At 47.3% G+C, this 21,542-nt stretch overlaps 15 protein-coding genes across 15 annotated transcripts; 14 read left to right on the top strand and 1 right to left on the bottom strand.

Moving 5' to 3' along the window:
* Window positions 1-354: 354 nt before the first annotated feature.
* TbgDal_X10 (hypothetical protein, conserved) lies at window positions 355-927 on the top strand (the record flags this gene model as incomplete). The annotated part of the gene is made up of 1 exon (XM_011778884.1): window positions 355-927. The coding sequence occupies one exon, from the start codon at window positions 355-357 to the stop codon at window positions 925-927; it is 573 nt and encodes a 190-aa protein (XP_011777186.1).
* A 226-nt stretch (window positions 928-1,153) lies between these two features.
* Window positions 1,154-3,385, top strand: TbgDal_X20 (hypothetical protein, conserved; the record flags this gene model as incomplete). Its single annotated transcript, XM_011778885.1, has 1 exon — window positions 1,154-3,385. The coding sequence occupies one exon, from the start codon at window positions 1,154-1,156 to the stop codon at window positions 3,383-3,385; it is 2,232 nt and encodes a 743-aa protein (XP_011777187.1).
* A 2,567-nt stretch (window positions 3,386-5,952) lies between these two features.
* TbgDal_X30 (hypothetical protein, unlikely) lies at window positions 5,953-6,498 on the top strand (the record flags this gene model as incomplete). Its single annotated transcript, XM_011778886.1, has 1 exon — window positions 5,953-6,498. The coding sequence occupies one exon, from the start codon at window positions 5,953-5,955 to the stop codon at window positions 6,496-6,498; it is 546 nt and encodes a 181-aa protein (XP_011777188.1).
* Window positions 6,499-6,971: 473 nt separating this feature from the next.
* Window positions 6,972-7,280, top strand: TbgDal_X40 (hypothetical protein, unlikely; the record flags this gene model as incomplete). Its single annotated transcript, XM_011778887.1, has 1 exon — window positions 6,972-7,280. One exon carries the CDS (start codon window positions 6,972-6,974, stop codon window positions 7,278-7,280), a length of 309 nt encoding a protein of 102 aa, XP_011777189.1.
* Window positions 7,281-7,861: 581 nt separating this feature from the next.
* TbgDal_X50 (hypothetical protein, unlikely) lies at window positions 7,862-8,329 on the bottom strand (the record flags this gene model as incomplete). Its single annotated transcript, XM_011778888.1, has 1 exon — window positions 7,862-8,329. The coding sequence occupies one exon, from the start codon at window positions 8,327-8,329 to the stop codon at window positions 7,862-7,864; it is 468 nt and encodes a 155-aa protein (XP_011777190.1).
* Window positions 8,330-10,184: 1,855 nt separating this feature from the next.
* On the top strand, window positions 10,185-10,814 carry TbgDal_X60 (hypothetical protein, conserved; the record flags this gene model as incomplete). Its single annotated transcript, XM_011778889.1, has 1 exon — window positions 10,185-10,814. The coding sequence occupies one exon, from the start codon at window positions 10,185-10,187 to the stop codon at window positions 10,812-10,814; it is 630 nt and encodes a 209-aa protein (XP_011777191.1).
* Window positions 10,815-10,998: 184 nt separating this feature from the next.
* Window positions 10,999-12,126, top strand: TbgDal_X70 (hypothetical protein, conserved; the record flags this gene model as incomplete). The annotated part of the gene is made up of 1 exon (XM_011778890.1): window positions 10,999-12,126. One exon carries the CDS (start codon window positions 10,999-11,001, stop codon window positions 12,124-12,126), a length of 1,128 nt encoding a protein of 375 aa, XP_011777192.1.
* Window positions 12,127-12,451: 325 nt separating this feature from the next.
* On the top strand, window positions 12,452-13,735 carry TbgDal_X80 (centromere/microtubule binding protein cbf5,putative; the record flags this gene model as incomplete). Its single annotated transcript, XM_011778891.1, has 1 exon — window positions 12,452-13,735. One exon carries the CDS (start codon window positions 12,452-12,454, stop codon window positions 13,733-13,735), a length of 1,284 nt encoding a protein of 427 aa, XP_011777193.1.
* A 242-nt stretch (window positions 13,736-13,977) lies between these two features.
* On the top strand, window positions 13,978-14,895 carry TbgDal_X90 (ATP synthase F1 subunit gamma protein, putative; the record flags this gene model as incomplete). Its single annotated transcript, XM_011778892.1, has 1 exon — window positions 13,978-14,895. The coding sequence occupies one exon, from the start codon at window positions 13,978-13,980 to the stop codon at window positions 14,893-14,895; it is 918 nt and encodes a 305-aa protein (XP_011777194.1).
* Window positions 14,896-15,088: 193 nt separating this feature from the next.
* On the top strand, window positions 15,089-15,913 carry TbgDal_X100 (40S ribosomal protein S6, putative; the record flags this gene model as incomplete). The annotated part of the gene is made up of 1 exon (XM_011778893.1): window positions 15,089-15,913. The coding sequence occupies one exon, from the start codon at window positions 15,089-15,091 to the stop codon at window positions 15,911-15,913; it is 825 nt and encodes a 274-aa protein (XP_011777195.1).
* Window positions 15,914-16,124: 211 nt separating this feature from the next.
* On the top strand, window positions 16,125-16,700 carry TbgDal_X110 (vacuolar ATP synthase, putative; the record flags this gene model as incomplete). Its single annotated transcript, XM_011778894.1, has 1 exon — window positions 16,125-16,700. One exon carries the CDS (start codon window positions 16,125-16,127, stop codon window positions 16,698-16,700), a length of 576 nt encoding a protein of 191 aa, XP_011777196.1.
* Window positions 16,701-17,134: 434 nt separating this feature from the next.
* Window positions 17,135-18,520, top strand: TbgDal_X120 (GPI transamidase component GAA1; the record flags this gene model as incomplete). The annotated part of the gene is made up of 1 exon (XM_011778895.1): window positions 17,135-18,520. The coding sequence occupies one exon, from the start codon at window positions 17,135-17,137 to the stop codon at window positions 18,518-18,520; it is 1,386 nt and encodes a 461-aa protein (XP_011777197.1).
* A 257-nt stretch (window positions 18,521-18,777) lies between these two features.
* Window positions 18,778-19,005, top strand: TbgDal_X130 (60S ribosomal protein L37a, putative; the record flags this gene model as incomplete). Its single annotated transcript, XM_011778896.1, has 1 exon — window positions 18,778-19,005. One exon carries the CDS (start codon window positions 18,778-18,780, stop codon window positions 19,003-19,005), a length of 228 nt encoding a protein of 75 aa, XP_011777198.1.
* Window positions 19,006-19,268: 263 nt separating this feature from the next.
* On the top strand, window positions 19,269-20,009 carry TbgDal_X140 (20S proteasome subunit alpha 5; the record flags this gene model as incomplete). The annotated part of the gene is made up of 1 exon (XM_011778897.1): window positions 19,269-20,009. One exon carries the CDS (start codon window positions 19,269-19,271, stop codon window positions 20,007-20,009), a length of 741 nt encoding a protein of 246 aa, XP_011777199.1.
* A 228-nt stretch (window positions 20,010-20,237) lies between these two features.
* Window positions 20,238-21,338, top strand: TbgDal_X150 (peroxin 14, putative; the record flags this gene model as incomplete). The annotated part of the gene is made up of 1 exon (XM_011778898.1): window positions 20,238-21,338. One exon carries the CDS (start codon window positions 20,238-20,240, stop codon window positions 21,336-21,338), a length of 1,101 nt encoding a protein of 366 aa, XP_011777200.1.
* Between the last annotated feature and the right edge of the window lie 204 nt (window positions 21,339-21,542).

Here is a 21,542-nt window from a genome sequence, read left to right on the forward strand (position 1 = left end):
ATGAGAGCCTACGAACGGGAGTCGTGCCGCCTGCATGGAAGACTGGTGTTATCATCCCCATCCTGAAGGCCGGAAAAAAGGCGGAGGACCTCGATTCTTACAGGCCAGTGACGCTCACGAGCTGTCTCTGCAAAGTCATGGAGCGCATAATTGCCGCGAGACTTAGAGACACTGTTGAGTCCCAGCTGACGCCGCAGCAATCAGGCTTTCGCCCCGGATGCTCAACGCTCGAACAACTCCTGCACGTCCGCGCTGCCCTCTGCCGCCCCACGCACCAATATCGTACGGGTGCTGTATTCGTTGACTACGAAAAAGGCATTCGATACAGTAGACCACGACAAAATTGCGAGGGAAATGCACAGAATGAAGGTATCACCCCACATTGTGAAGTGGTGCGTATCATTTCTGAGTAACCGAACTGGCAGAGTGAGATTCAGGGAAAAGCTTTCCAGAAGCAGAACATTTGAGCGAGGAGTGCCACAAGGAACTGTCCTTGGCCCAATCATGTTCATTATTGTCATGAACTCGGTGAGCCAGCGCCTTGCAGAAGTGCCGTTACTGCAGCACGGATTCTTTGCAGACGACCTAACGCTACTTGCGAGGCACACAGAGAGGGATGTCATCAACCACACACTACAATGCGGTCTAAACGTGGTGTTACAGTGGTCAAAAGAGTACTTCATGTCTGTCAACGTAGCGAAAACAAAGTGCACACTCTTCGGGTGTATAGAGCGCCACCCCCTTACATTACAACTGGACGGCGAAAGAATAGGAGCTGACAGGACACCCGAAGCCTCTAGGAGTAACATTCCAGCGTCTGCAGGGGATGGCCACACATGCGGCCGAAACGAGACCCAGATGGACTTCCAACTACTGCAGAAACCAGCCTCTTCAGCCTTACAATGGGGGCCAAAACAAAAATATTGAAAACTTTTTATTTAACCTCTGAAAGGGCCCCCCCCCTGTTGGCTTTGGGGATTTGGATTGGGGACCTTTCGAAAAAAAATTCGAACTCCTTTGTTTTGGCCAAAAAAAAAGCCGTTGCCTATTAAAGGGGGGTTCCCCTGGGGGACCCCAAAAAAAGCTCTTTTTGTGGGAAAAAACTCCTCCCCCCTCAAAAAAACAACCCTTGTGTGCGCGCAGAAAAAAATTCATGCTGATGTGTGAGTCACGAGGCGGATGTTTGCGGCGCAGTGCTGAAGAAGTATACCACAGCAAAAACCCAGTCAGAGCCCTACATTCCCGTATCATGCGGTCCTACCCCCACCTCCACATTGAGCCACGCGAGCACCCACCAGAGACATCGACGCTCCGCCACAGCTGCCGACCGATATTTCACACGCAGATAAAGCCTGTGTGCGCTGATGGCCCTGACGATGTCAAAAGGGAGGCTTCCGAAAAGTGGATTGAACGGCATTTTGCACGGAGGGGGAAGGAGCCACCGCGGCGAGAGCACTACGAATTGTGGACTGATGGATCCGTGTCCCTCGGTGAGAAGTCCGGAGCAGCTGCCCTGCTCTATAAAAACAACACGCTGATTTGCGCACCCAAGACCGGAGCAGGGGAACTCTCATGCAGTTACAGAGCGGAATGCGTGGCATTAGAGATAGGACTGCAACGGCTGCTGAAATGGCTTCCGGCATACAGAAGCACACCGAGCAGGTTGTCCATCCTCTCTGACTCGCTGTCAATGTTAACAGCACTGCAGACAGGCCCCCTAGCCGTAACGGACCCAATTCTGAGACGACTATGGAGGCTTCTGCTTCAAGTTCAGAGAAGGAAGATGCGTATCCGACTGCAATTTGTGTTCGGCCATTGTGGCGTGAAACGGAATGAGGTTTGCGATGACATGGCGAAAAAGGCCGCAGATTTACCACAGTTGCGAGACACATGGATCCCCGACATCATTGCTTATGCGAAGCGAGTGCTTAGGTCGGAAGAAGTCCATGAGAACACTCATAGGTTTGGTATCACGGGCAACCACTTTCCAACAAAACATAAAGAAGAACTGACGAGGGAAGAAGAAACGGCACTGTCACGTTTTCGGGTTGGGTCTTCAAGACACTATGGATGGATGTTGCGAAAGATCAACCCGAGTGTGCCTCCACAGTGCCAATGGTGTAACCCGCAACACGCAGCGATAGGACCAACAATACAAACGGCCCCAACTGTTGCGACACGCACTCTTCAGAGAACCTCCGAACCGACCAAATGTACGGAATGTGATGCCACATACCAATGCCGCTCGAGTGCTGTAACGCACATGGTAAACAAACACGGCTTTGTGCGAGCTGATGCCCTCCGGAGGATCAAATACGGCGATGCAATACCCGCAGTGGACATCCCCCCGGAGCCCCCTCCAGTGGTGGCGATCGTTCCTCTACCATCGAGCACACGAGTCCCGATGAGACCGCAGTTGCTTCATTGTACCCTCTGTGCCTCCAAATTCGCAGTGCCAGGCCGACTATTACACCACCTTAGAACAATACATGGCATAGGCAGCGGTAGTTGCCGCGTGAAAAGGGGGCGAGAGAACGAGGACTCATTGCAAGGAGATGGTAGAGCCCCAGCAGCGCCAGCCTCTCAGGATACACGGAAGCTGCCGTTTCAATGTGACCTGTGCGAGGCGAGCTTCGGTACACGTTCTTCCCTGACACTACACAAGAAATTCAAACATAAAAGCATAGTGACGGAGGACGGTACCGTGGTGTTGGTGCAATTCCCTCGTAAGCGTGCCCGTGAGGGAAACGTTGACGTCCCGGGGAAGGGCGAGGTGCAGTGTGGTGTGTGCCAAAAAGTGCTCAGTTGCAGGGACTCCCTCATCCGACACTGTAAGGCTTTCCACAAAGGTGAGGGAGTCGAGCTTAAATGCAGCAAAAGCACGAAATTATGTGCCACTGATTCCCCGCATACAAGCGCACCCATGTTGGTGTGCCCGACATGCGGAAGGCAGTGTGCTAGCAAAACTGGCCTCACCCTACATCAAAAGAAGATGCACGGTATGAAGGTAGAGCGCGCTGTTACCAGCCAACGCGGCGACTGCGAAGAAACGTCGCTGCACTTGATGAGCTGTCCCGGTTTGAAGGAATTACGTGTCAGGTTTGCGGTGGAAGGTGTGTGTGTGCAGGATGTATGTTTCTCTAAAAGGCTGGCGCAGTTTCTCATTGCGGTTGAACGGAGCCGGCCGCAGGTGAAGTCCTCAGCTAAGGTAACAGTCATACAACCCACTCTCCCTTCTGCAACTTCCCCCCTTATTGCCGAGTGTGGAGCTAGCAGGAAAAGCACCGGACGCAGGAATAGTCCAGACACCCTCAGAGACAGAAGGGGGTATGCAGTCAACAAGCAACAGAAACAGAAAGAGGGAGAGAGAATAATAAACAAATAACAAAAATCAAAACAAAAGGATTGCTAATTGACATCTTTGGGAGAGTCTGGGGTGGGGGGATTCTCGCCCCATCTGCTGTATTCCGTTCAACTGAGGAGCTACAACAAAAAATTGTAGAGAGTGTGTTAGTCTGAATAAAAAAGGGAGACTCTGCCACAGTCGCCAGACCGATAGCATCTCAGGGCTCTACGGTGATGGCTGATGGCCGCGCCAGTGGGGGGAAACTCCCACGAAGGCACGAAGAAAATTCCAAAAAAAAAATATATTGAATCATTTCTCGATTAAATTCGAGTGCGGAATGTAGATTTCAACATCTCTGGGGACTGATCGGACTGAGACCAAAAGGGACCAGTGAAAGGAGCCCTCAGGTTATTTCCATCGGCGATGATCGTTTACTTTGGAAGGTCGGTATCGTAAAGGATGCCTCCTCCGCACCAACAGGAGCTCGGGTCATCCCTTTTCTCAATTGCAGAGGATAAACCCTCCAACGAGCGTCGCTGGTGAATTGCGGGGCCTCAAGAGAAATAACAAAAGCGGATGAACCTTACGAGGCAATTGTTCCTTTTGGAACACATTTCAAAATACCTCCATGCGGTTACTATCCTGAGTTGTCGACTTTTTCTGTCTGTTTTTTTTGTTTTTTCTTAGGGGCATTACGTCGTCGTCTTTTGCCTCGGACAGAGAACTTGTCCCCGCTACGGAGGCCGCTTTGTTGCCACTGTCCGCACTTGCTTTAGTAAGTGGGTATTGCTTTCTTGCCTGTTTAAAAAGAAGAAACACACGGTTACACCCAATTGGGAACCCGCAGTTGATTTGGTCACAGACGGCTCTTTGAGGGGTTTTGGGTCTGGGGCAAGTCCTGTTATTGGATTCCGATGAGGTGAAAGTAATGTTATGTGGTGTCGTTGGTTTAAGTTCCCTTTTCTTATCATGCAGGCTCAGGCCCGTGTCCTCCGACTCCCCTCAGTAGCATTCGTGGAGTCCTTTCCCCTTGAGTATTGACATTTGGGTTGATCATAGATTCCTGTAACGCGCGGAAACAAAAGGAAACACGAAAGCCTACGGTCTTTCCGTGGCCATGGGTAACGCTTTTATGATCTTGGATTCCCACAACACTGGCACAAATTACTCGTTTAACCGCTCCGTCAGCAAACCGGCGGTCGGCTCCCGCGGAGGCACACGGTTTAACTGTGCAAAGTTGGTAAAAGAGTGCAACTTACAAAAGGAAGTGGCGGTGTCCCGAGGTTTTTGGGGACCACATGAACTGCCCTTTCACAAGTCTACTGTGAAATAAATATTCTGCTGCTGCTTCTCACCCAAGTATTCTCTAAGTGTGCATGGATGGTTATAGATTTTGTTTATAATTCCTTGACTCTCTCTCTCTCTTTAATCTTCTTCCATAGATTAAGGGATTGGACCGTCCCTAAGTTTATATTCTACTTTGTTTAGCCTGTCCTTGACTTCCTTTCCGTCTCTTGGGGGGGGGGGGGGGGGAGAAGTTTATATTGTGTGTGGCTCCAACGTGTAAAAGTAAAAGTCAGATACCCTGAAAATGTTTCTCCTCGGCCTCCCAGCAGCAAACAGACATCTCCGAGCTGTAGGGGTCGGACATTAGCGGTCTTACTTTTTGTTACGTGTCTCGAAAGCTCTTTGTGCGGATGCACAGTTGCCTCCAACGCTTTTCCGTTCCCATCCCCTAATAAGCGTTTGCTACCCGCCTTAGGGGTTAGAGGTTCCTTAAGCAGGAGCCCTCCAAACAAAAAATATATTTAGTTTTCTTCGCGTCCAGTTGCATAAAGTTTTTGCGGCCTCACGCTGCTATAGTACCTAGTTCTCAGTGCAAAAATTTTTTGAGTTGCAGTCTTTACGTGCCTGTGCGCGTCATCGTTCCGTAATCTGTGAGGCCGCAGGGTTGGGGGCTGGGGTTTGTGTCGTACTGACTGCTAAGAAGGGGTTTCACGACAGTTATGAATAAAAACGATCCGACTACTTTGCCTCGTGTCGCTTCGCTTGGTAAGGGTTCCGGTTTCAATAACGCTTTCTTTAGTCGAAATGTTTACAGCATCCAGTGAGGAAGGGAAACTCTACGGCGTCTGAGTTATATTTATCTACTAAACTTCCACACTTCACTCACATTCCTCTCATGACCACACTTTCAAGTTTTTTTTTGGCGTAAAAGGCAAATGAAGAGACGGTTCGAGCAACATTACCACCGCGGGGCAGTGCTTTGCGGATATGCTGCAACTCATAGGGCGCCAAAGCGCTCGGGCGGAGCGACATTGACCGCTCATTGGCCGGCGTTTTTCTGTGTTTGTGACTTTTGTTCCCTCGATCCGTTGCTTTGTCATCGATATTGTGCCAGTAAACTCTAGTGAGTGAAGCGAGACGATGTCGGTGGTACGTCCACTAACCTTTGGAAATGTTGCAATGGTTATCCGACTTTTTCACCTAACTGCTGCTGTTGTGTGTCGTGGACTTCGGTTCAAATTTCAACGTGCCCTTTAGCCTACATATCGATGATTTAGTTCTCAGAAGTAAGCATCACTCTCCTGCCACCGTTTCGCGTGATGATTCTCCTATCAACTTTTGTCGTTTCAGTGTTTGTATATGGTTTGAGTGTGTGTGGGGTTTGTGATGCTGTGAATGTTCACCCTTGGGGCCGTCATAGTATTCGTGGAACAATTCACATACATATCCTCAGAGGTCCGCGGTCTCAGTTTCCTTTTTTTCTGGTGTGCTCCTCTTCTGTTAGTAGAGTAGGAATCTATAATAATGGTGCTGTGAATAATTCTTTCAATAAGGTACGAAGTTTTGCTTTGTCTCGTCTATTAGCAGTTTTGAAGTGCACCTTCCTGCATGTCCTCACAGCTGTTATGTTCAACACCCTCCTTTCTGTAATGAAGGAGGAACAACATTTTCTTCCTATGAATTGTTTTTTGGTGCTGTCTAATCCACTACAGATGCAATGGCATCATTGGTGTTTTCAACTGCCATCAACACGTGTTTTTACCTATTTGCAGAGTTCTGGCACACAATGTTTTGGGGAATTTGGACAATCCACAATTTTCTTCATGTCCCTTGATACTGCTACATTGAGTATTATCCAACTATGATGACTTCTGAAGTTTCGCATCGCTTTCCAAGATGTAACATCGCTGTGCGTTAAACAGGTAACTTCTATTGAAAGCAGTGCGCCTCCGAATGCTGTATATCAAATCGGGGTTTCATTGTTGGTAACTGTTAAACTCATCTCCAGCTATCAATTCAATGTCAGCTTCATCACCCTTCCCCTCTGGAATACGTGAGGCTGAGGAACGTAGCACCGCTTTACGTCAGCTCCGGTGGCTACTGAATCTTGATCCCCGCTTCTAATTCCTACAACCTTTACATGCTTACATTAGAGTTATTGGGAAAGCAGGCAAATGCCACACCAAGCTGTCCATCGTTTTCAGACGGCAGCGTAACGGTTATGATTTCCAAAACCACAATTATTTTTTGGAGCGTTAGTGACTCATATCCCGTTTCCAATGAGTATTGATACGTTTTTGTTCTTCATTTTACAGCAAGAGAACGCTGTGTATTGGTAATGGAAGCAAGCGTTCATCCTGCCTTCCCCAACATTCGTCAGTGTCTCCAAAAGAAGGCGAAAGATCGCCACGTAGTTTTCTGTCGTTTCCGATATATGTGGCCCCTTTCCGCCGGCGAGATCTTCCGTACTCCACTGAGACCTGTGGAAAATATGGGGTGGACACCTGCTGACATCGGCCCCGGGGAGGCGGGGGATTCAGTTAACGCACAGGGCGGGTCAGCATCAATGCCTCTGAAGGGTGCACACGGAAGGAGAATGTGCACTTCAGTGATGCGGTGGCCGCTCATTCTAACAGTCGTATGTTAAGGTTCAATATTGAGCCGCTGCCACGATGCGGGTGATAGCTCATAGCTTTCTTTTGGGTGGCGCACCGGGTCCCGAAATCGCTCTCTCGTGGCTCGCGTGGTCGCAGTGCGGCTCGGATTTTGTGAGTGAACATCTTTTCCGCCTCTGTGGGACTTTGGTGGAGGTTAGTGGCGGAAGTTTTTGGTGCTGCTGGTTTTGCCGAACACCCGGTTTGGTGTAGTCTTCCCCCTTTGCTGCGGTTTTTAGCCGTTTGGTCTGAAAGTGCATGGTCTTTTTACAAAGTGATTTGCTGGGTTGGGCACTGATGCGTTGGCTATTGTGGTCTCGCGTGCCTTAGGAAATGTTTTCGCTGGTGCTTTTGCTGTTGTATCGCCCTGCTTTCAAGTCATTTGTTACATGTGTCGGGGTATGTTTGGTGCGTTACAAATGGTAGCGGTTAGTGTACGGCTATTGGCTGTTAGGCATATTGAAGGGTGTAGCATTAACATTTCGTAATGACTTTTTTCCCGTGTCGTGGGGGAAGTTGGTGGGAGTTGCAGTACTTTGCAGTGGCTACATAGGCTACCCGATTTTTTTTTCATTTAGTAAGTCTTGTAGTGCGCACCTCCACCGCTAGATCTTTGATGACAACAGATGCGCCTTCCCTTTTGAGTTGTGGGGACCACCCAGTGTTGTGGCAGGTGGGGGTGAAAGCGTGGAACTAATTGAATTTCGGGGTGAGGATTTGGTCTCACGGAAGAAATGGGAGGTTGACGACACCCTAACAACGATGTCGCTAACATCTGCTTGTTCTGGGTGAAGGGGTCCGGCGGGTTTCCACCATGGGTTTTGGACGTCGCCACCGTACTGCACTTCGCTGCGAGAAATTTAACTAACAGTAGGCTTATACCCCACCAGAGGCCCACAAGAGGTAATTCGTCACATGTAGCAAGGCTAATACACCTACCATCATAATCTGAGGCCGTAACCGTTGTATTTCCGTTCCGGCACTGCCAAAACAGGTTGCAATATCTTGGGTTCTCACATAAGAAGCCAACCGATGATGACATTAGTTTGTTAGGTTGGTGAGCGATGCCGTGAGCCACTATGCATTTACATTAGCACAACTTCTGTTTAATTGGTGGTGCCATTTTCGCATAGCGAAACTCGAGCGCTGATACTTCCCGTGTGGCATTGCGTGGTTGGCGGTAGTAAGTTCCTGTTTTTCTTTTGCATGTTTACCTGGGCCCAAGCGATCTCTTTTTCTGTTAGATGTTTCGAAACCTTGGTTCATTTTACTTGTGCAAACGTAAATAGGTAGCATCTTCGTTTCTTTCGTCTTTTAGAAATAGTTACTTTAGGGACACTCGAGTCGCTTTGCTGTGATTGCCAGCTGCGGCCGATTTTTTTTTAAATTATTCTTCCAACAGTGTTTGTAATAGCATTGCTATTGTTTAGCTTTGGCGACGGATATATTAAATATTTTTTGTGGGACATTATTTTTGTTGTGTGCTGCTGGTGCCGCATACTGAAGAGCCGTGGGCAAATCAAGTTCTTCTCGAGACATCCATATCCCCCTGCTTTTGTGACTGCTTTTCTTCTTTATCTTTTTTGGATGTCTATGTTTTTTTAGTTCAGTCTACAGGTGTATTTTTAAGTGATGGTGTAGGTACCACCTATTTCGTACTGTGGGTCTCTGCTACTTTGTACCGGGGATAGTTGTACAGTGTCTCACTTCCTTTTTATTTTTTTTTCTTGCAGCGGTTTTGAATAATTGTTTTGACACTGTTTGCTATGACAGGTTGTTCACGATGCATCCTTAGAAGTTTTGCGAGGTTAAGAAAATAAACTTATTGGCCGGATGTTTATATGTTTTCGGGAACATAATTTGTACCATTATTTGTGGTGCCTTTCTTCCCTTGTTTTGTTAACGCTTTTACATATATATATATTTCATACGTAGATTGCGGTACGAGGTGCTCTTCGTACCATTACTTTTTTTCGCCCTTGTTTCCGGACCGAAAGGCACCTCTGTTAGTAGAATGATCGAACTGTTTATGTTATGCTTGTTATCTAAGTTACCTGCTTCAGGTGGGTTACTGTCCCTCTCGTGCCATTGCTGGATGATTGCAGATTGTTTTGAAGTATTTTTTTTTGTTTATCGTTACTCACTTTTTTGTTATATTTTTTGAAGCTAGTTGTTATCCCGTTACGTTGTACACACTTTCCCTCCTCCCTGGTTGTGTACCGTCACTTTCTCTCTAAACATGGTTTTTGTGTATATGGCACTGGCTCCTTTGGACTGGATCTTTTCATTACTCCTTATAAAAGAAAAATATACTTTATATATCTAATGCTTTTGTTTTGTGTTGCTCATTTTTTTTCCTGGTGAGCATTTCACCGAATGTTGTTTTTGTACAACCGGCTACTGTGCATTGTTTGCGCCGTCAGTCGTTTTTAAGCCGTGAAGGGGAAGATGCTCACGTAATAGCAAAAATGAACTCGATGTTTTCCTCCCATATTTGAGCTCCGTACTTCACGAGCAGGGCACCAGATTGCGTGTGTGTACACTTTCTGCCATGTATTGCGCACACATTTGGTATGCGAACTTCAAGCTGTTGGGAGTGACTGCATTTGGCTTCTTTCCCCCTTTGTACTGTGTTATAAAATAAAAATAAAATAAAATATCGTTTGCTACAACGGTGCCCCAACAATGTGGTTTGAGATATGGGAATGGCATTTTAGGACCCTGCCTGTATTATTGTGTTTTCTTGCAACACATTTTCGTACATGTTGGTGTTTGGTAGTTGCACATGTACCGCTTACTTCTTTTAAGTTTAATTCTCATTCCATGTGGTTCATACATTTGTCCCGGTGCAAGCGAGTGACAACAACAGTTGAGTACTTAAGTATCCCATTTCCGTCATGTACTGGAAACCAAGGTCTTGTGCTATGTTCTATTTAGTAACAAGTCATCGTGTTTTACAACGCAATTATATATATTACTATATTTTCTCTTTTAGTCATCGAATGAACACTAGTGAACGGCGTCGCTATGGGTTTCAGCGCACCTCCAAAGAGATAAGAAATGAAAGGAAGCTTAACAAGATGCAAAAATGGAGTGAAAAGCTAGACAGCTGCGATGTCGTTAAATTGCGCACGGAGCTACGTTCCATGGAGAAAGCCGACTTCCTGCTCCCCCGTCAGAAAGAACGAAAGACACTGATAGAAAGAATGATACGAGATGCTGAGCTAAGGAAGTGTGTTGAGGGTACCGCTCCCATTTCATGTGAACAGCGACCCAATGAAGATACCCAAGACAATTCGAGCTGCTCCAGTAGATGTGACGATATTATCCTTAGTCCCCGTCTGGGTGTAGGGGATGGTGTTGTGGTTACGACGCCAGATCACTTCATTCCGAGATCATTGAGAAAAAGGTGTGGTGGGAACAACAGTCAGGAGGGTCTAAAGAAACGGGTGAAGAGGGCAGAAGAGCACTTGATTGCTAACAATTCGTTGGAGGAAGATATTGATGATTTTTTTGATTCTCTCTAGTTGGTGTGAATCTAACTTTGCTCCGCTCTTGCTTGCCTGGGTCTCTGTGGACTGCTGCCAACCGAGTTCACAGAGCTCCGTCATCGTTATTTTGTCGTATGCCAGAATTCGACTTTTTCTGGATGGTATATTGCGGTCACCCTATTATACTACTGGGAAAAGGGGGATTACACAATACCTATTTATGGCTTTAGTTCGTAGGATAGGATCATCCCTGCTATCTCACAAGGAGTACAGCCGTTTCCTTGATAACAGAAAGTGGCTTGAAGGTGCCCTTGAGGGGTTTTCGATTGAGAATGTTTTAGGTATTTCTCAATTGTCTTCTCGACCCTCTGTTTTAATGTATGGGTCGTGTGTTTCTGGAACGGCTTTTAGCAATGCAGATGCTGATTACGCAGTGTTATTTCTCACGCAAGGGAATACTGAGGAGTCGTCAATGGCCAACATGCTGAACTATACGCATTCAAAATTTATTGAAGTGAAACGAGAGCATCATCAGAAGGTTCTCCTGTCAATTTTGGAGCATATCAGGGTATCTTTCTGTTCGACGGTGGTGAAGTGCGAGCAAATTTACTCGGCTCGTGTTCCTTTTATTCGGCTTTTCAAGAGCGGTGCGAATAACACAGAGGGAAGTCACTTGGATGTGTCTCTTTCTTTTGATGGTCCCAGAAATTCTTTGTTGCTTAGGCTTTACATGGAGGGGGACCCACGCCTTAGGTGCGGCGTTCTTTGTGCGAAGAAATGGTGCCGCTCTCAAGGTATTCTTGATGCTCGTCGAGGTTGGATTTCTGCATACGCCCTCACTGTCATGTATATATTTTACATGCAGGTGACGAAGAGAACAGCGCGTATTATCGATGAAAGTGAAGTCAACAATATTCTGTATTGCATGTCGAAGCAAATGTTGGAGGGGGTCAATGAATGCTTCCCTTTTGTTGGAGATGTATGTTCTTGTAGTGACGTTGACATAAAGAATGTTTTAAGTGATTTACATGGCTTTTTTCATTTCTTCGGGGGCTCAATGTGTTTTGATTTTGATACTGATGTCGTTGACATTAGGAAAAATGACAAACTTGTTTCGAAAGAATCTTGGTTGGAGGGAATCAATCATTTTGATGAGAAAACTCGTTGGAATCTCCTGGGTTACGAAACTATTATGATCCGTGACCCATACGAAGACCACAATTTAGGTCGTAGTGTGGATTTCTTTCGCGGCGAGAGAATCAGAGAGGTTTTTCGTTTGGCGTCGGAGACTAAGATTGAGGATGTTTTAAACGAGTTAGCAAAACAAGGAAGGCTTTCTAGTGTTTGAAACACTAGCCGGTACTGCGAATTGCAACTACGTCTTCCTATCAAGGAACAAAGAATTCTAATAATAGTATATTTTGCAAATGGATGCGCGCACACTGAACTAGCAGCTCTGCACTGACTGTAGCGAGAAGGTGTTTTTTCTTGTTCATTATCGGTTTTTGTTTGCACGGGTAAGTTAGGTCCCCCCTATTTATGCGCCCACAGTGTAACTCTTATGCTACTTATGTGTTCGAAGAGAACGGAGACGTGTTGTGTGCATATTTCCATGCTTTTTCTCTGTATAAGAATTGTTGAGAAGAATAAGCTACTCGATAACGAAGTTGCCTATGGTCAGTAAGAAGCTTGGTGAGGCACAACGTAAAGAGGATTTTTGCATTCCCCTGGAGGGCCAACATACGGATTACGTACTCTCACCGGAAGAATGGCCGCTTTTACTGAAAAACTATGACAGGCTGAACGTGCGGTCTTCCCACTTTACGGTTTTGGATTGTGGATGGTCTCCGCTTCGGAGACCCCTGTCCCAGTATGTGAAGTACGGCATGATTAACCTTGACAAGCCCTCGAATCCTAGTTCACACGAAGTGGTGTCATGGATTAAACGCATTTTGAAGTGTGAAAAAACCGGGCATGCGGGAACGTTGGATCCTAAAGTAACCGGAGCCCTCATCATTTGTATTGACCGAGCAACACGTTTAGTGAAGTCTCAGCAGAATGCCGGTAAAACATACATTGGTGTGTTGCGCCTTCATGACACGGTGAGTGAAAAAAAGGTTGTTGCCGCGTTGCAGCGCCTTACAGGTCCCTGTTTTCAAAGACCACCGTTAATTGCGGCGGTGAAGCGTCAGCTTCGTATCCGCAATATATATTCAAATCAGCTTATTGAGTATGACAAACATCGTCACTTGGCCGTGTTTGAGACTCACTGCGAGGCAGGCACGTACATACGAACCCTTTGTGTTCATCTCGGGTTGATTTTGGGTGTCGGTGGCCATATGGAAGAGTTACGACGAATTCGAACCGGGGTGATATCTGAAGACGACCACATCTCGACCATGCATGACGTTCTTGATGCGCAGTGGCTGTATGATAACGAGAAGGATGAAACGTACCTTCGGAGAGTAATTCTTCCCTGTGAATATTTATTAACAAACTACAAGCGTGTGGTCGTGAAAGATTCTGCCGTAAACGCGGTCTGCTACGGGGCTAAGCTCATGATTCCTGGACTCGCGCGCTTCGACAACGGAATTGAAAGGGATGATGTTATTGTCCTCATGACCACTAAGGGGGAGGCCATTGCATTAGCTTATGCTGAAATGTCCACATCACAAATGGCTTCAGTGGATCATGGTATCGTGGCTCGAAGCAAACGTGTGATCATGGATCGAGACACGTATCCGAGACGTTGGGGACTTGGCCCCGTTGCTGTGAAGAAGCGCACGATGATGAAAGATGGACTTCTGGACAAGTACGGCCGTCCCCAAGCAAACACGCCGTCCGACTGGTTTTACGTGGACTACGGTGGCGTTAGTACGAATGCTGAAGGCGTTCAGTACGGGGAGGCCCCAAGAAAGAATGGAAAGCGCCCTAGGTCAGAAGCAGATGACACCTAATAAGTAAGTTTTTTTTGTTAAATCGTTAAGAGCACAAGGGGGATAGGGAGAGAGGGTGATCGATGATTTATTTTCGTTTTGTTTGTGTGCGCGGTTATCATCGCTAGGTTCCCTCATTGGGTTATTTGACAACTCTATTATCTCTGTAGTGAATGCATGCTTACACTAATGCTTTACTGCGTACTCTTCTTCTTCCTTCTTTTAACCTCTCTGAAACATATTAAAGTGGAAAGGGAAAGAAAATGTCGGGCAAGCTTCGTCTTTACAAAGAAAAACTTGAGGGGTACAACCGGTTTTACTCTATCGTTAAAACTATTAAGATGGTGACTTTGGCGAAGTATCGTGCGGCGCAGGGACGGATAAGGACACGCGATTTCAGCCTCCGCTATACGGAGTTGGCGTTCAGCAAACCACAAGCATCGAGAGATGCCGTGGCCGCGGCGAAGAATGCCCTTGTTTACATACCGATAACTACGAATCGTGGGTCATGCGGTGCCCTGAACAGCAATATTGTGCGTTGTATCGATTCCGTGGTGTCGAGTAAGATGGTATTGATGCCGGTTGGCAAACGTGGTATAGACTCGTTTTCTAAACTGTATCCCGATGAATTCAGATACGGTATCATTAACGATATGAAGGAATCAATGCATTTTGGTTATGCAACCTTTGTAATTGAAAATGCATATGAAGTGTCCAAGGATGCGGATCGGTATCAGGTGATTTTCAATCGTTTCGTTTCTGCGGGTGTCCAAAGGAATGCCGTTTACAACATTCCATCATATGAGAAGTGGAAAGAGGACCTTGCCGATGCCGCTAGCTCGGACAACCAGAAGAATCGTTACCTTTTTGCGAATGCGCTGCAGAATGAGGAGGAACAGCTTATTCGGGACTTCTTTGATTTTCATGCTGCGCTCGCGGTCCTCAATGCCGTTGGAGAAAACGAGCTTTCCGAGCAAGCTGCCCGTCTGGTTGCTGTTGAGGGTCAGTTGACTAATATCAGCAGCCTGCAACAGAGAACTAGCTCGCTTTACAACAAGACACGTCAGTTTGGTATTACGGCGGCGCTAATTGAAATTCTTTCTGCTATGAGTTCGTTGGAAGGCAATGCTATGAAGGGCGTCAGGCGCAACAAATTCTGGGAAGGGGCAGTAACCAAGTAGTATTTGTTCATAAATGCGGTAGGTATGCGCGCGGCCGTGATGTTTGTGGTATAGGTAGGCAACATGTTTTTTTTGTGGTTCGTAGGTGTAAGGCTCTTTCTATCACTTCTATTGGTTTTTGGTGCAGATGTGCACTCCCTTTCCCTACTGACTGATAAAAAAAAATGGTTTGGTTAATACCGTTTCTGAGTGTATGTATGAACTGCACGAAAATGGACACCTGTGTACATTCTTTTTTGTAATTTGTCAAGAAAGAGTGGCTCCGATGAAGTTGAATGTCGCCTATCCGCGGAACGGCACCGTCAAGCAGGTTGAAGTAACCGATGAGGTCCTCCGCCGTGTCAACTTGGGCGACTACCGCCTTGGCAACGAGGTGGACGGTGCCATATTTGGCGAACCCTTCAAGGGTTATACCTTCAAACTTCGTGGCGGTTCCGATAAAGAGGGATTTCCAATGGTGCAAGGCGTAATGGCCCCAAGTCGTGTGTCACTTCTCGTGAAGCGTGGCGCTGTTGGCTTCAACACCTTCCGTGGTTATCAGGGTGAGCGTCGCCGCAAGTCCCTCCGTGGCTGCATTCTTGGGAGCGACATTGCCGTGCTGAACGTCACTGTGGAGAGGGTCGGTGAGCAACCAATCGAGGGTGTGACAGACGTTTCGGTACCTCGGCGTTTGGGACCCAAGCGCGCGAACAAAATCCGTAAGCTCTTCAATCTCGGTCGCACGGATGACGTACGCAAGTATGTGATCCGTCGGAAGGTGACGAAAGAGGGCAAGAAGGACCGTTTCAAGGCACCCAAGATCCAACGTCTCATCACCTCCACGATTAGGGCACGCCGCGCCAAGAAAGTGCGCGTCGCCATTGATAAAGTTCGCAAATCGGCAGCCGAGCGCCGTGAGTACCTCCGCCTCGTTGGTGCTCGCCGCCGCGCTGCCCGCCAGCGTAAGGCGGCTCGTCATCACTCAAGCAGGGTGAACGCACAGAGGAAGGAGGTTGATGCCTTCAAAGCACGGAAGTAGTAACGCTGAACGGGTCACTCCGGAATTATTTTTTTATTTTTTCGTTAAAAATTTTCACTTATAAGGTCTCACCACGAGGCATAACCTAATGTGTACTTCGAAGTTGTTTGATGTTGCTACTAGCGGCGAGGTGCCCCCGTTTTGTCATCCCCTTACTTACATACGCTGGTACAAATAGTTTGTTTAGCTACAGCAAGGATATAAGTGAAGAATGAAGACACAAAACTTGCTTTTTGCTGCGTCTGCTGCTGTGTCTGCCGGGGCTGCGGCCGCCGGTGCCGTTTCGTGCGATGAGATGTATCCTCAATCGGCTGCTTTCTTTGGGTCAATGGGATGTGCATCCGCTCTCATTTTTGCGAACCTGGGCTCTGCCTATGGTACGGCGAAATCAGGTGTTGGTGTCGCTCACCTCGGTATACTTCACGCCGATCGGATCATGCGCGGTATTGTGCCTGTTGTCATGGCCGGTATTCTCGGTATATACGGGCTCATTGTGTCCGTCATTATCAACAATAATATCAAAACGGACCTACATGCATATCCGGCATTTTCCGGATACCTGCATTTTGGTGCGGGACTCGCTGCCGGTTTGTCTTCCTTGGCCGCGGGACTTTCCATCGGGATCGCCGGTGACGCGTCCGTCCGCGCGTACGGTAAGCAGGAAAAAATATTTGTTGCTATGATTCTGATGCTTATTTTTGCGGAGGCTCTTGGACTCTATGGACTCATTATTGCTCTTCTAATGAACAATACCGCGAACAAAGTTAACTACGGACCGTGTCAGTGAAGGCATCTCTGCTCTATCATCTTTTTTTTGTTCGATGCCACGCTTTAGGGAGTTAAGGTGGATGAGGGAAAAAGGAAAAGGATTTTTTTTTTTTCATGAAATTGTTTCCACGAAGGGAAAGATATATATATATATATACAATGAAAACTAGAAGAAAAAACTGATGCTGCGCCGGTGAGGTGCCGAGGGCTGAAGAAAGGAAATGAATAAGGGCGAAGGGACAAAGTGAAAAAGGCGCTGCAACTCGAAGCATTCACCCGGGACCATCTTCTGCTTACGTAAGTAGTAAAAAAATAATGTGTTTTTTCCGTTTTCCTTTTTTTTTTTTAGAGCCTTTTCTTTTTGCGCTTTATACCGCTTGTTCTCTTTTTTTTTATATCTGTGGAAGAATACTACTTTAGTTAGGTATCACTTTAAGTCGGTGCACAATAAGTATGTTGCAGGCGGGAACAAAGAAGTTTCTTAGGGAGTATGGAAGCACATGCGCTCCCCTGTTCTTGGCACTTGGCGTATGCCTTATATGCTGCTTACCTGCCGCGTGCCCAAAGGAAAACTTCATTGATGAAAATGCCATCAGCGTCTCGAGAGTTCCGGTAATTACTGGGATGTTGGGTGAGCTCCATATGGACACGAGGATTTCACAATATACGCGCGTGGTTCGTGGCCGACGCTCCGTGGGCTCCGAATCTATTGCCGTTTACGTTAATGCTGCCTTTGAACCCTCCGTTGTGTTGGCTAATCACCTGATTTACGTGCTGCGAGAGAAGGAAAACATGGCATGCGATACGAATTTTTACTTTTTTAATGACACAAGCAAAGATTGGCCAATCCCCGATTCCTTCGTCCGCGCGGCTATAGTTATTAACGTGACGTCGTTTCACACAAATAACCTTTGTTTTAATGTGTTTGGTGCCAACGGAATGCAACCAAATCAAGATCTATTCAACCTCGCAGTAGCGATAGCGGAGAAGTGGAGGTTTAATATTGATGTTTTATGCCAAAATCCGTATATTTCATTTTCCACGAGTCGACCAATATACGAACACTACTTCCTTGCTCTGCAGACGGCGTTGGTCGCACCGTTACGCTACCAACCGTGGTATAAAATGCGGTCGCGTGGCATCAGTTTGTTGGCAATTAGCACCGAAAAGTCCGAACGCAGGACCAAATCGTCTTACGGTTATAACATGGCCGCTGCGCACGAGCAGCTCATCGCAACTCTTAGTTATCTGCACGAACGTTTTCATCACTCAACATCTGTTTGGATACCACTAAGTGTTGATCAGTACGTCGAGTATGATGTCATCCAATTTGCCACGATTCTATTTGTCGCTTCCCTTCTATCGACGTGTTACTCCATATACGAAGTAGAGGGGTTCAGCTTTTCCCCGTGCGCGGCGTTGGTTAGTGCAACCGGCTTGGTTGCCTTGGTTTCAACATTGAATTTTGGTACCGCTGGATTTTTTGTGAGCAGTGGTGTCCTAACGGTTGGGCTTGGTGCATTTGCATGGGACATGTCGTGGGGTGCCATAAATGCCGTGGTGTTATGTCTTCTCATCATTCTTCAACCTGTAGCGGGGTTGGTCATGGGGTTTGGTGCCACTCTGCAGCTTCAGTTTATCCATGTAAGGTGCCGCAAGTGGCACGTGTTGCTGATTGGAGCGATCCTTTCATGGATCGTTTTAATTGCCTTGACGGAAGTGATGAAAGCAAAATTGTTTGACACAGAGACTACAGCTGGGGTATATTTCTCGTTTTTTCTATACCCCAATGCCTTATGGATTTCCAGCAGGCTGATTCGGTCGACGTTGGGTGCTTAGATGGGTTTAACTGTAACAAAAAGTCAGGACGCATTCTGGTGGTATGTTGTCTTCGTTTTCCCACTCCCTCCACTTCACTTCTTGTACTTTGTTCCCCCCTGAAGGTTTTGCGCCTTATTTCACTTTTGTACTTCGTAAACAAAGACACGACGTGAGACCTCCCTCTTTCCTGCGTTCCCCTACTTTGCTCGTTTTCTTTAGCTGCTACGAAGTTACGATGGCAAAGCGTACCGTCAAGATGGGCGTCATGGGGCGCTATGGCGCCCGCTATGGTTCGAACCCGCGTAAGCGCGCCAAGAAGCTGGAGGTGTCTCAGCATGCGAAACACTTCTGTTCCTTCTGCGGGAAGTTCGCATTCCGTCGCAAGGCCGTTGGCATTTGGCGCTGCGATGGTTGCAGCAAAACTGTCGCTGGTGGCGCCTACACGCTTAGCACACCAAACAACACCACGGTGCGTTCCACTGTTCGCCGCCTTCGTGAGCTGAAGCAGTCTAACTAAAATGGAGGGGAACAACCTCTTTCTTTCTTGTTTTTTCTCTATTTTACCTGTGAAACACCGTCGAAGGTGTTTGCACAATTTTGTGATGCTTCAAATATGTTGTAGGGATGCATGACACACATCACGGTTGTTTTCTCCCCTCCAAACCACTCCTCCTGCACGTTTCATCTTTGTTATCCTTCGCTTTCCTTGGATATGACCTAAACATGTATTTGCCTGTGTTTTACCCTATCAGAGAAAAAAGAAAAAATGTTCTCCTCCAAAACCGAGTATGACCGTGGCGTTAACACCTTTAGCCCAGAGGGTCGCATTTTCCAAATTGAATACGCCATCGAGGCAATCAAGTTGGGAAGCACAAGCTTGGGAATTCAAACCCCCGATGCTGTTATCATTGCTGCCGAGAAGCGGGTGCCATCAACACTGGTTGATCCGTCAAGTGTAAATAAGATCCTGGAAATCGATCATCATATCGGGACCGTTCTTAGTGGCATGGTGGCGGATGCGAGAATACTTGTGGACCATGCGCGTGTGGAGGCACAAAATCACCGTTTCACCTATGATGAGCCGATGAGCGTTGAATCGTGTGCCTTGGCGACGTGCGACCTGTCAGTTCAGTTTGGTGAAAGCGGGGGACGGAAGAAACTCATGTCGAGGCCCTTCGGTGTCTCATTATTGATTGCCGGTGTTGACGAAAACGGACCCCAGCTTTGGCAAACAGATCCCAGCGGCACCTATACACGTTACGATGCTCAAGCAATCGGTGGTGGTGCCGAGGCTGCTCAAACTGTTTTCAGTGAGCGTTATCATCGGAACATGACAGTTGAGGAGGCAGAAAATCTCACCGTGCAGATTTTACGGCAGGTGATGGAAGAGAAGCTAACGAGGACCAGCGTTGAAATTGCAATTGTTCCGGTTTCCACTGGGCGGCTTCAAATATATGACCAGGAACAGATACAGCGGATCATTGATCGGCAGGCCGAGGAAAATTAACATTGCGCGTCGTCCAAACTCCCTGCGACGTGCCCTTTTCTTTTGTTTTTGATATGTTTCTGTAGGACTCAGTGCTCGCGTGTTAAGTGACCGTAAGAACGTACGCATAAGTTCTTTTTGTGGATGTGTCTCGAAGGAGGATCGTATCATCTTCCTTTTTTTTTTTCAAATGCGTGTACCATCTCTAGGCAAATATTTGAGGATATATAATCACGTAAGTCACGCAATATGTCTTTGCTGCTGTCGGGGGTAGTGGATGACGGCAAGTCGAAACCAGAAGTGGAACACACTCACTCTGAACGTGAGAAACGTGTTTCAAACGCCGTCGAGTTTCTCCTCGATTCACGTGTGAGGCGGACGCCCACGTCGAGCAAGGTGCACTTTTTGAAGTCGAAAGGCCTTTCTGCGGAAGAAATATGTGAGGCGTTCACCAAAGTTGGACAACCGAAGACACTAAACGAAATCAAAAGAATTTTGAGCGAGCGGCCATATGTGCCAACAGGACCGAATAGCCAGCACATGACTCAGCCTTTGAGGGATGAGAGCGCCGATTCGGTTCCCACGCCTCATCCAAACCAATCCCGGCGTCACACTAGTTTACTTTACGCGCCACAAGCTCCACCGCTCCCCGAAGCGGCTGCTGCCACTCGCGGTGTGGACTGGAGGGATTTGGTAATCGGCGCCGGTGCTGCCGTGATTGGCGGTTTTGCTGCTTTTAAAGCATTTCAATTGTATTCGCCTTATGAAATCCGTCTAAAAGACGAAGGAAGCAAGCCACGATCGCGACGCAGTCGGAGAGGGGGACGTCACGCGTCATCTGACAGTGAGGCTGAGCGGTCACTCGTGCATCGTGAAGTTCCTGCTCTTCCTGTACCCGCAATTCCTGTTGCATCTGAAAGCCACGTGGATGCAAAGCAAGCTGAAATTGAGAGGTTAAAGACTGAGTTGAAGGAGACTCAGGAAGCTCTTGAAGCAGAGAAAAAGGGCAAGGCTGAACTCTCCATCACCCTCGGGAAGTTGCGGGGTCAGGTCACAGCATATTCAAGAACAAACGAAAAGCAGGAGTCACAAATCAAGAGTCTTCAAGAGGAGGTAAACAGGTTGAAAAGTGAAATTGAGAGGAAAGAAGATTCTGCTAAAGTCAACGCCAATAGTAATGTGGAGGAAACCTTGGACTCTAAGGAAGAAGGTTTACCATCCAGCGACACCGAGTCAAGTAACCCTAATGGTACCTCATCTGAGGTTGCCCGGGACACCCAACAGCAGGATGGTACTGCCCCATTAAGCACGGAAACGGACGGAACAGTTGTTGGCGGCGAGGCAGCTTGACGCGGAGGCGTGTAGAGTGGTTGAAAGCTGCAATCTTGCCAGTATATCAATGGAGTGGGTGAATTTAATAAGACTGTGCACTTGCAGAGTGCATTCACCCTCTTAAAATTCTTTATGTTTCGCCTGACGAGATAAGTGCCTGTGCAATCGGGCAAAGCACCTACCTATTTGTATCATTTCTCTGTCGTTTTATCTATTTCTTTC

This window comes from Trypanosoma brucei, chromosome 10 (genome assembly GCF_000210295.1).
Source record: "Trypanosoma brucei gambiense DAL972 chromosome 10, complete sequence".
Classification (NCBI taxonomy): Eukaryota; Euglenozoa; class Kinetoplastea; order Trypanosomatida; family Trypanosomatidae; genus Trypanosoma; species Trypanosoma brucei.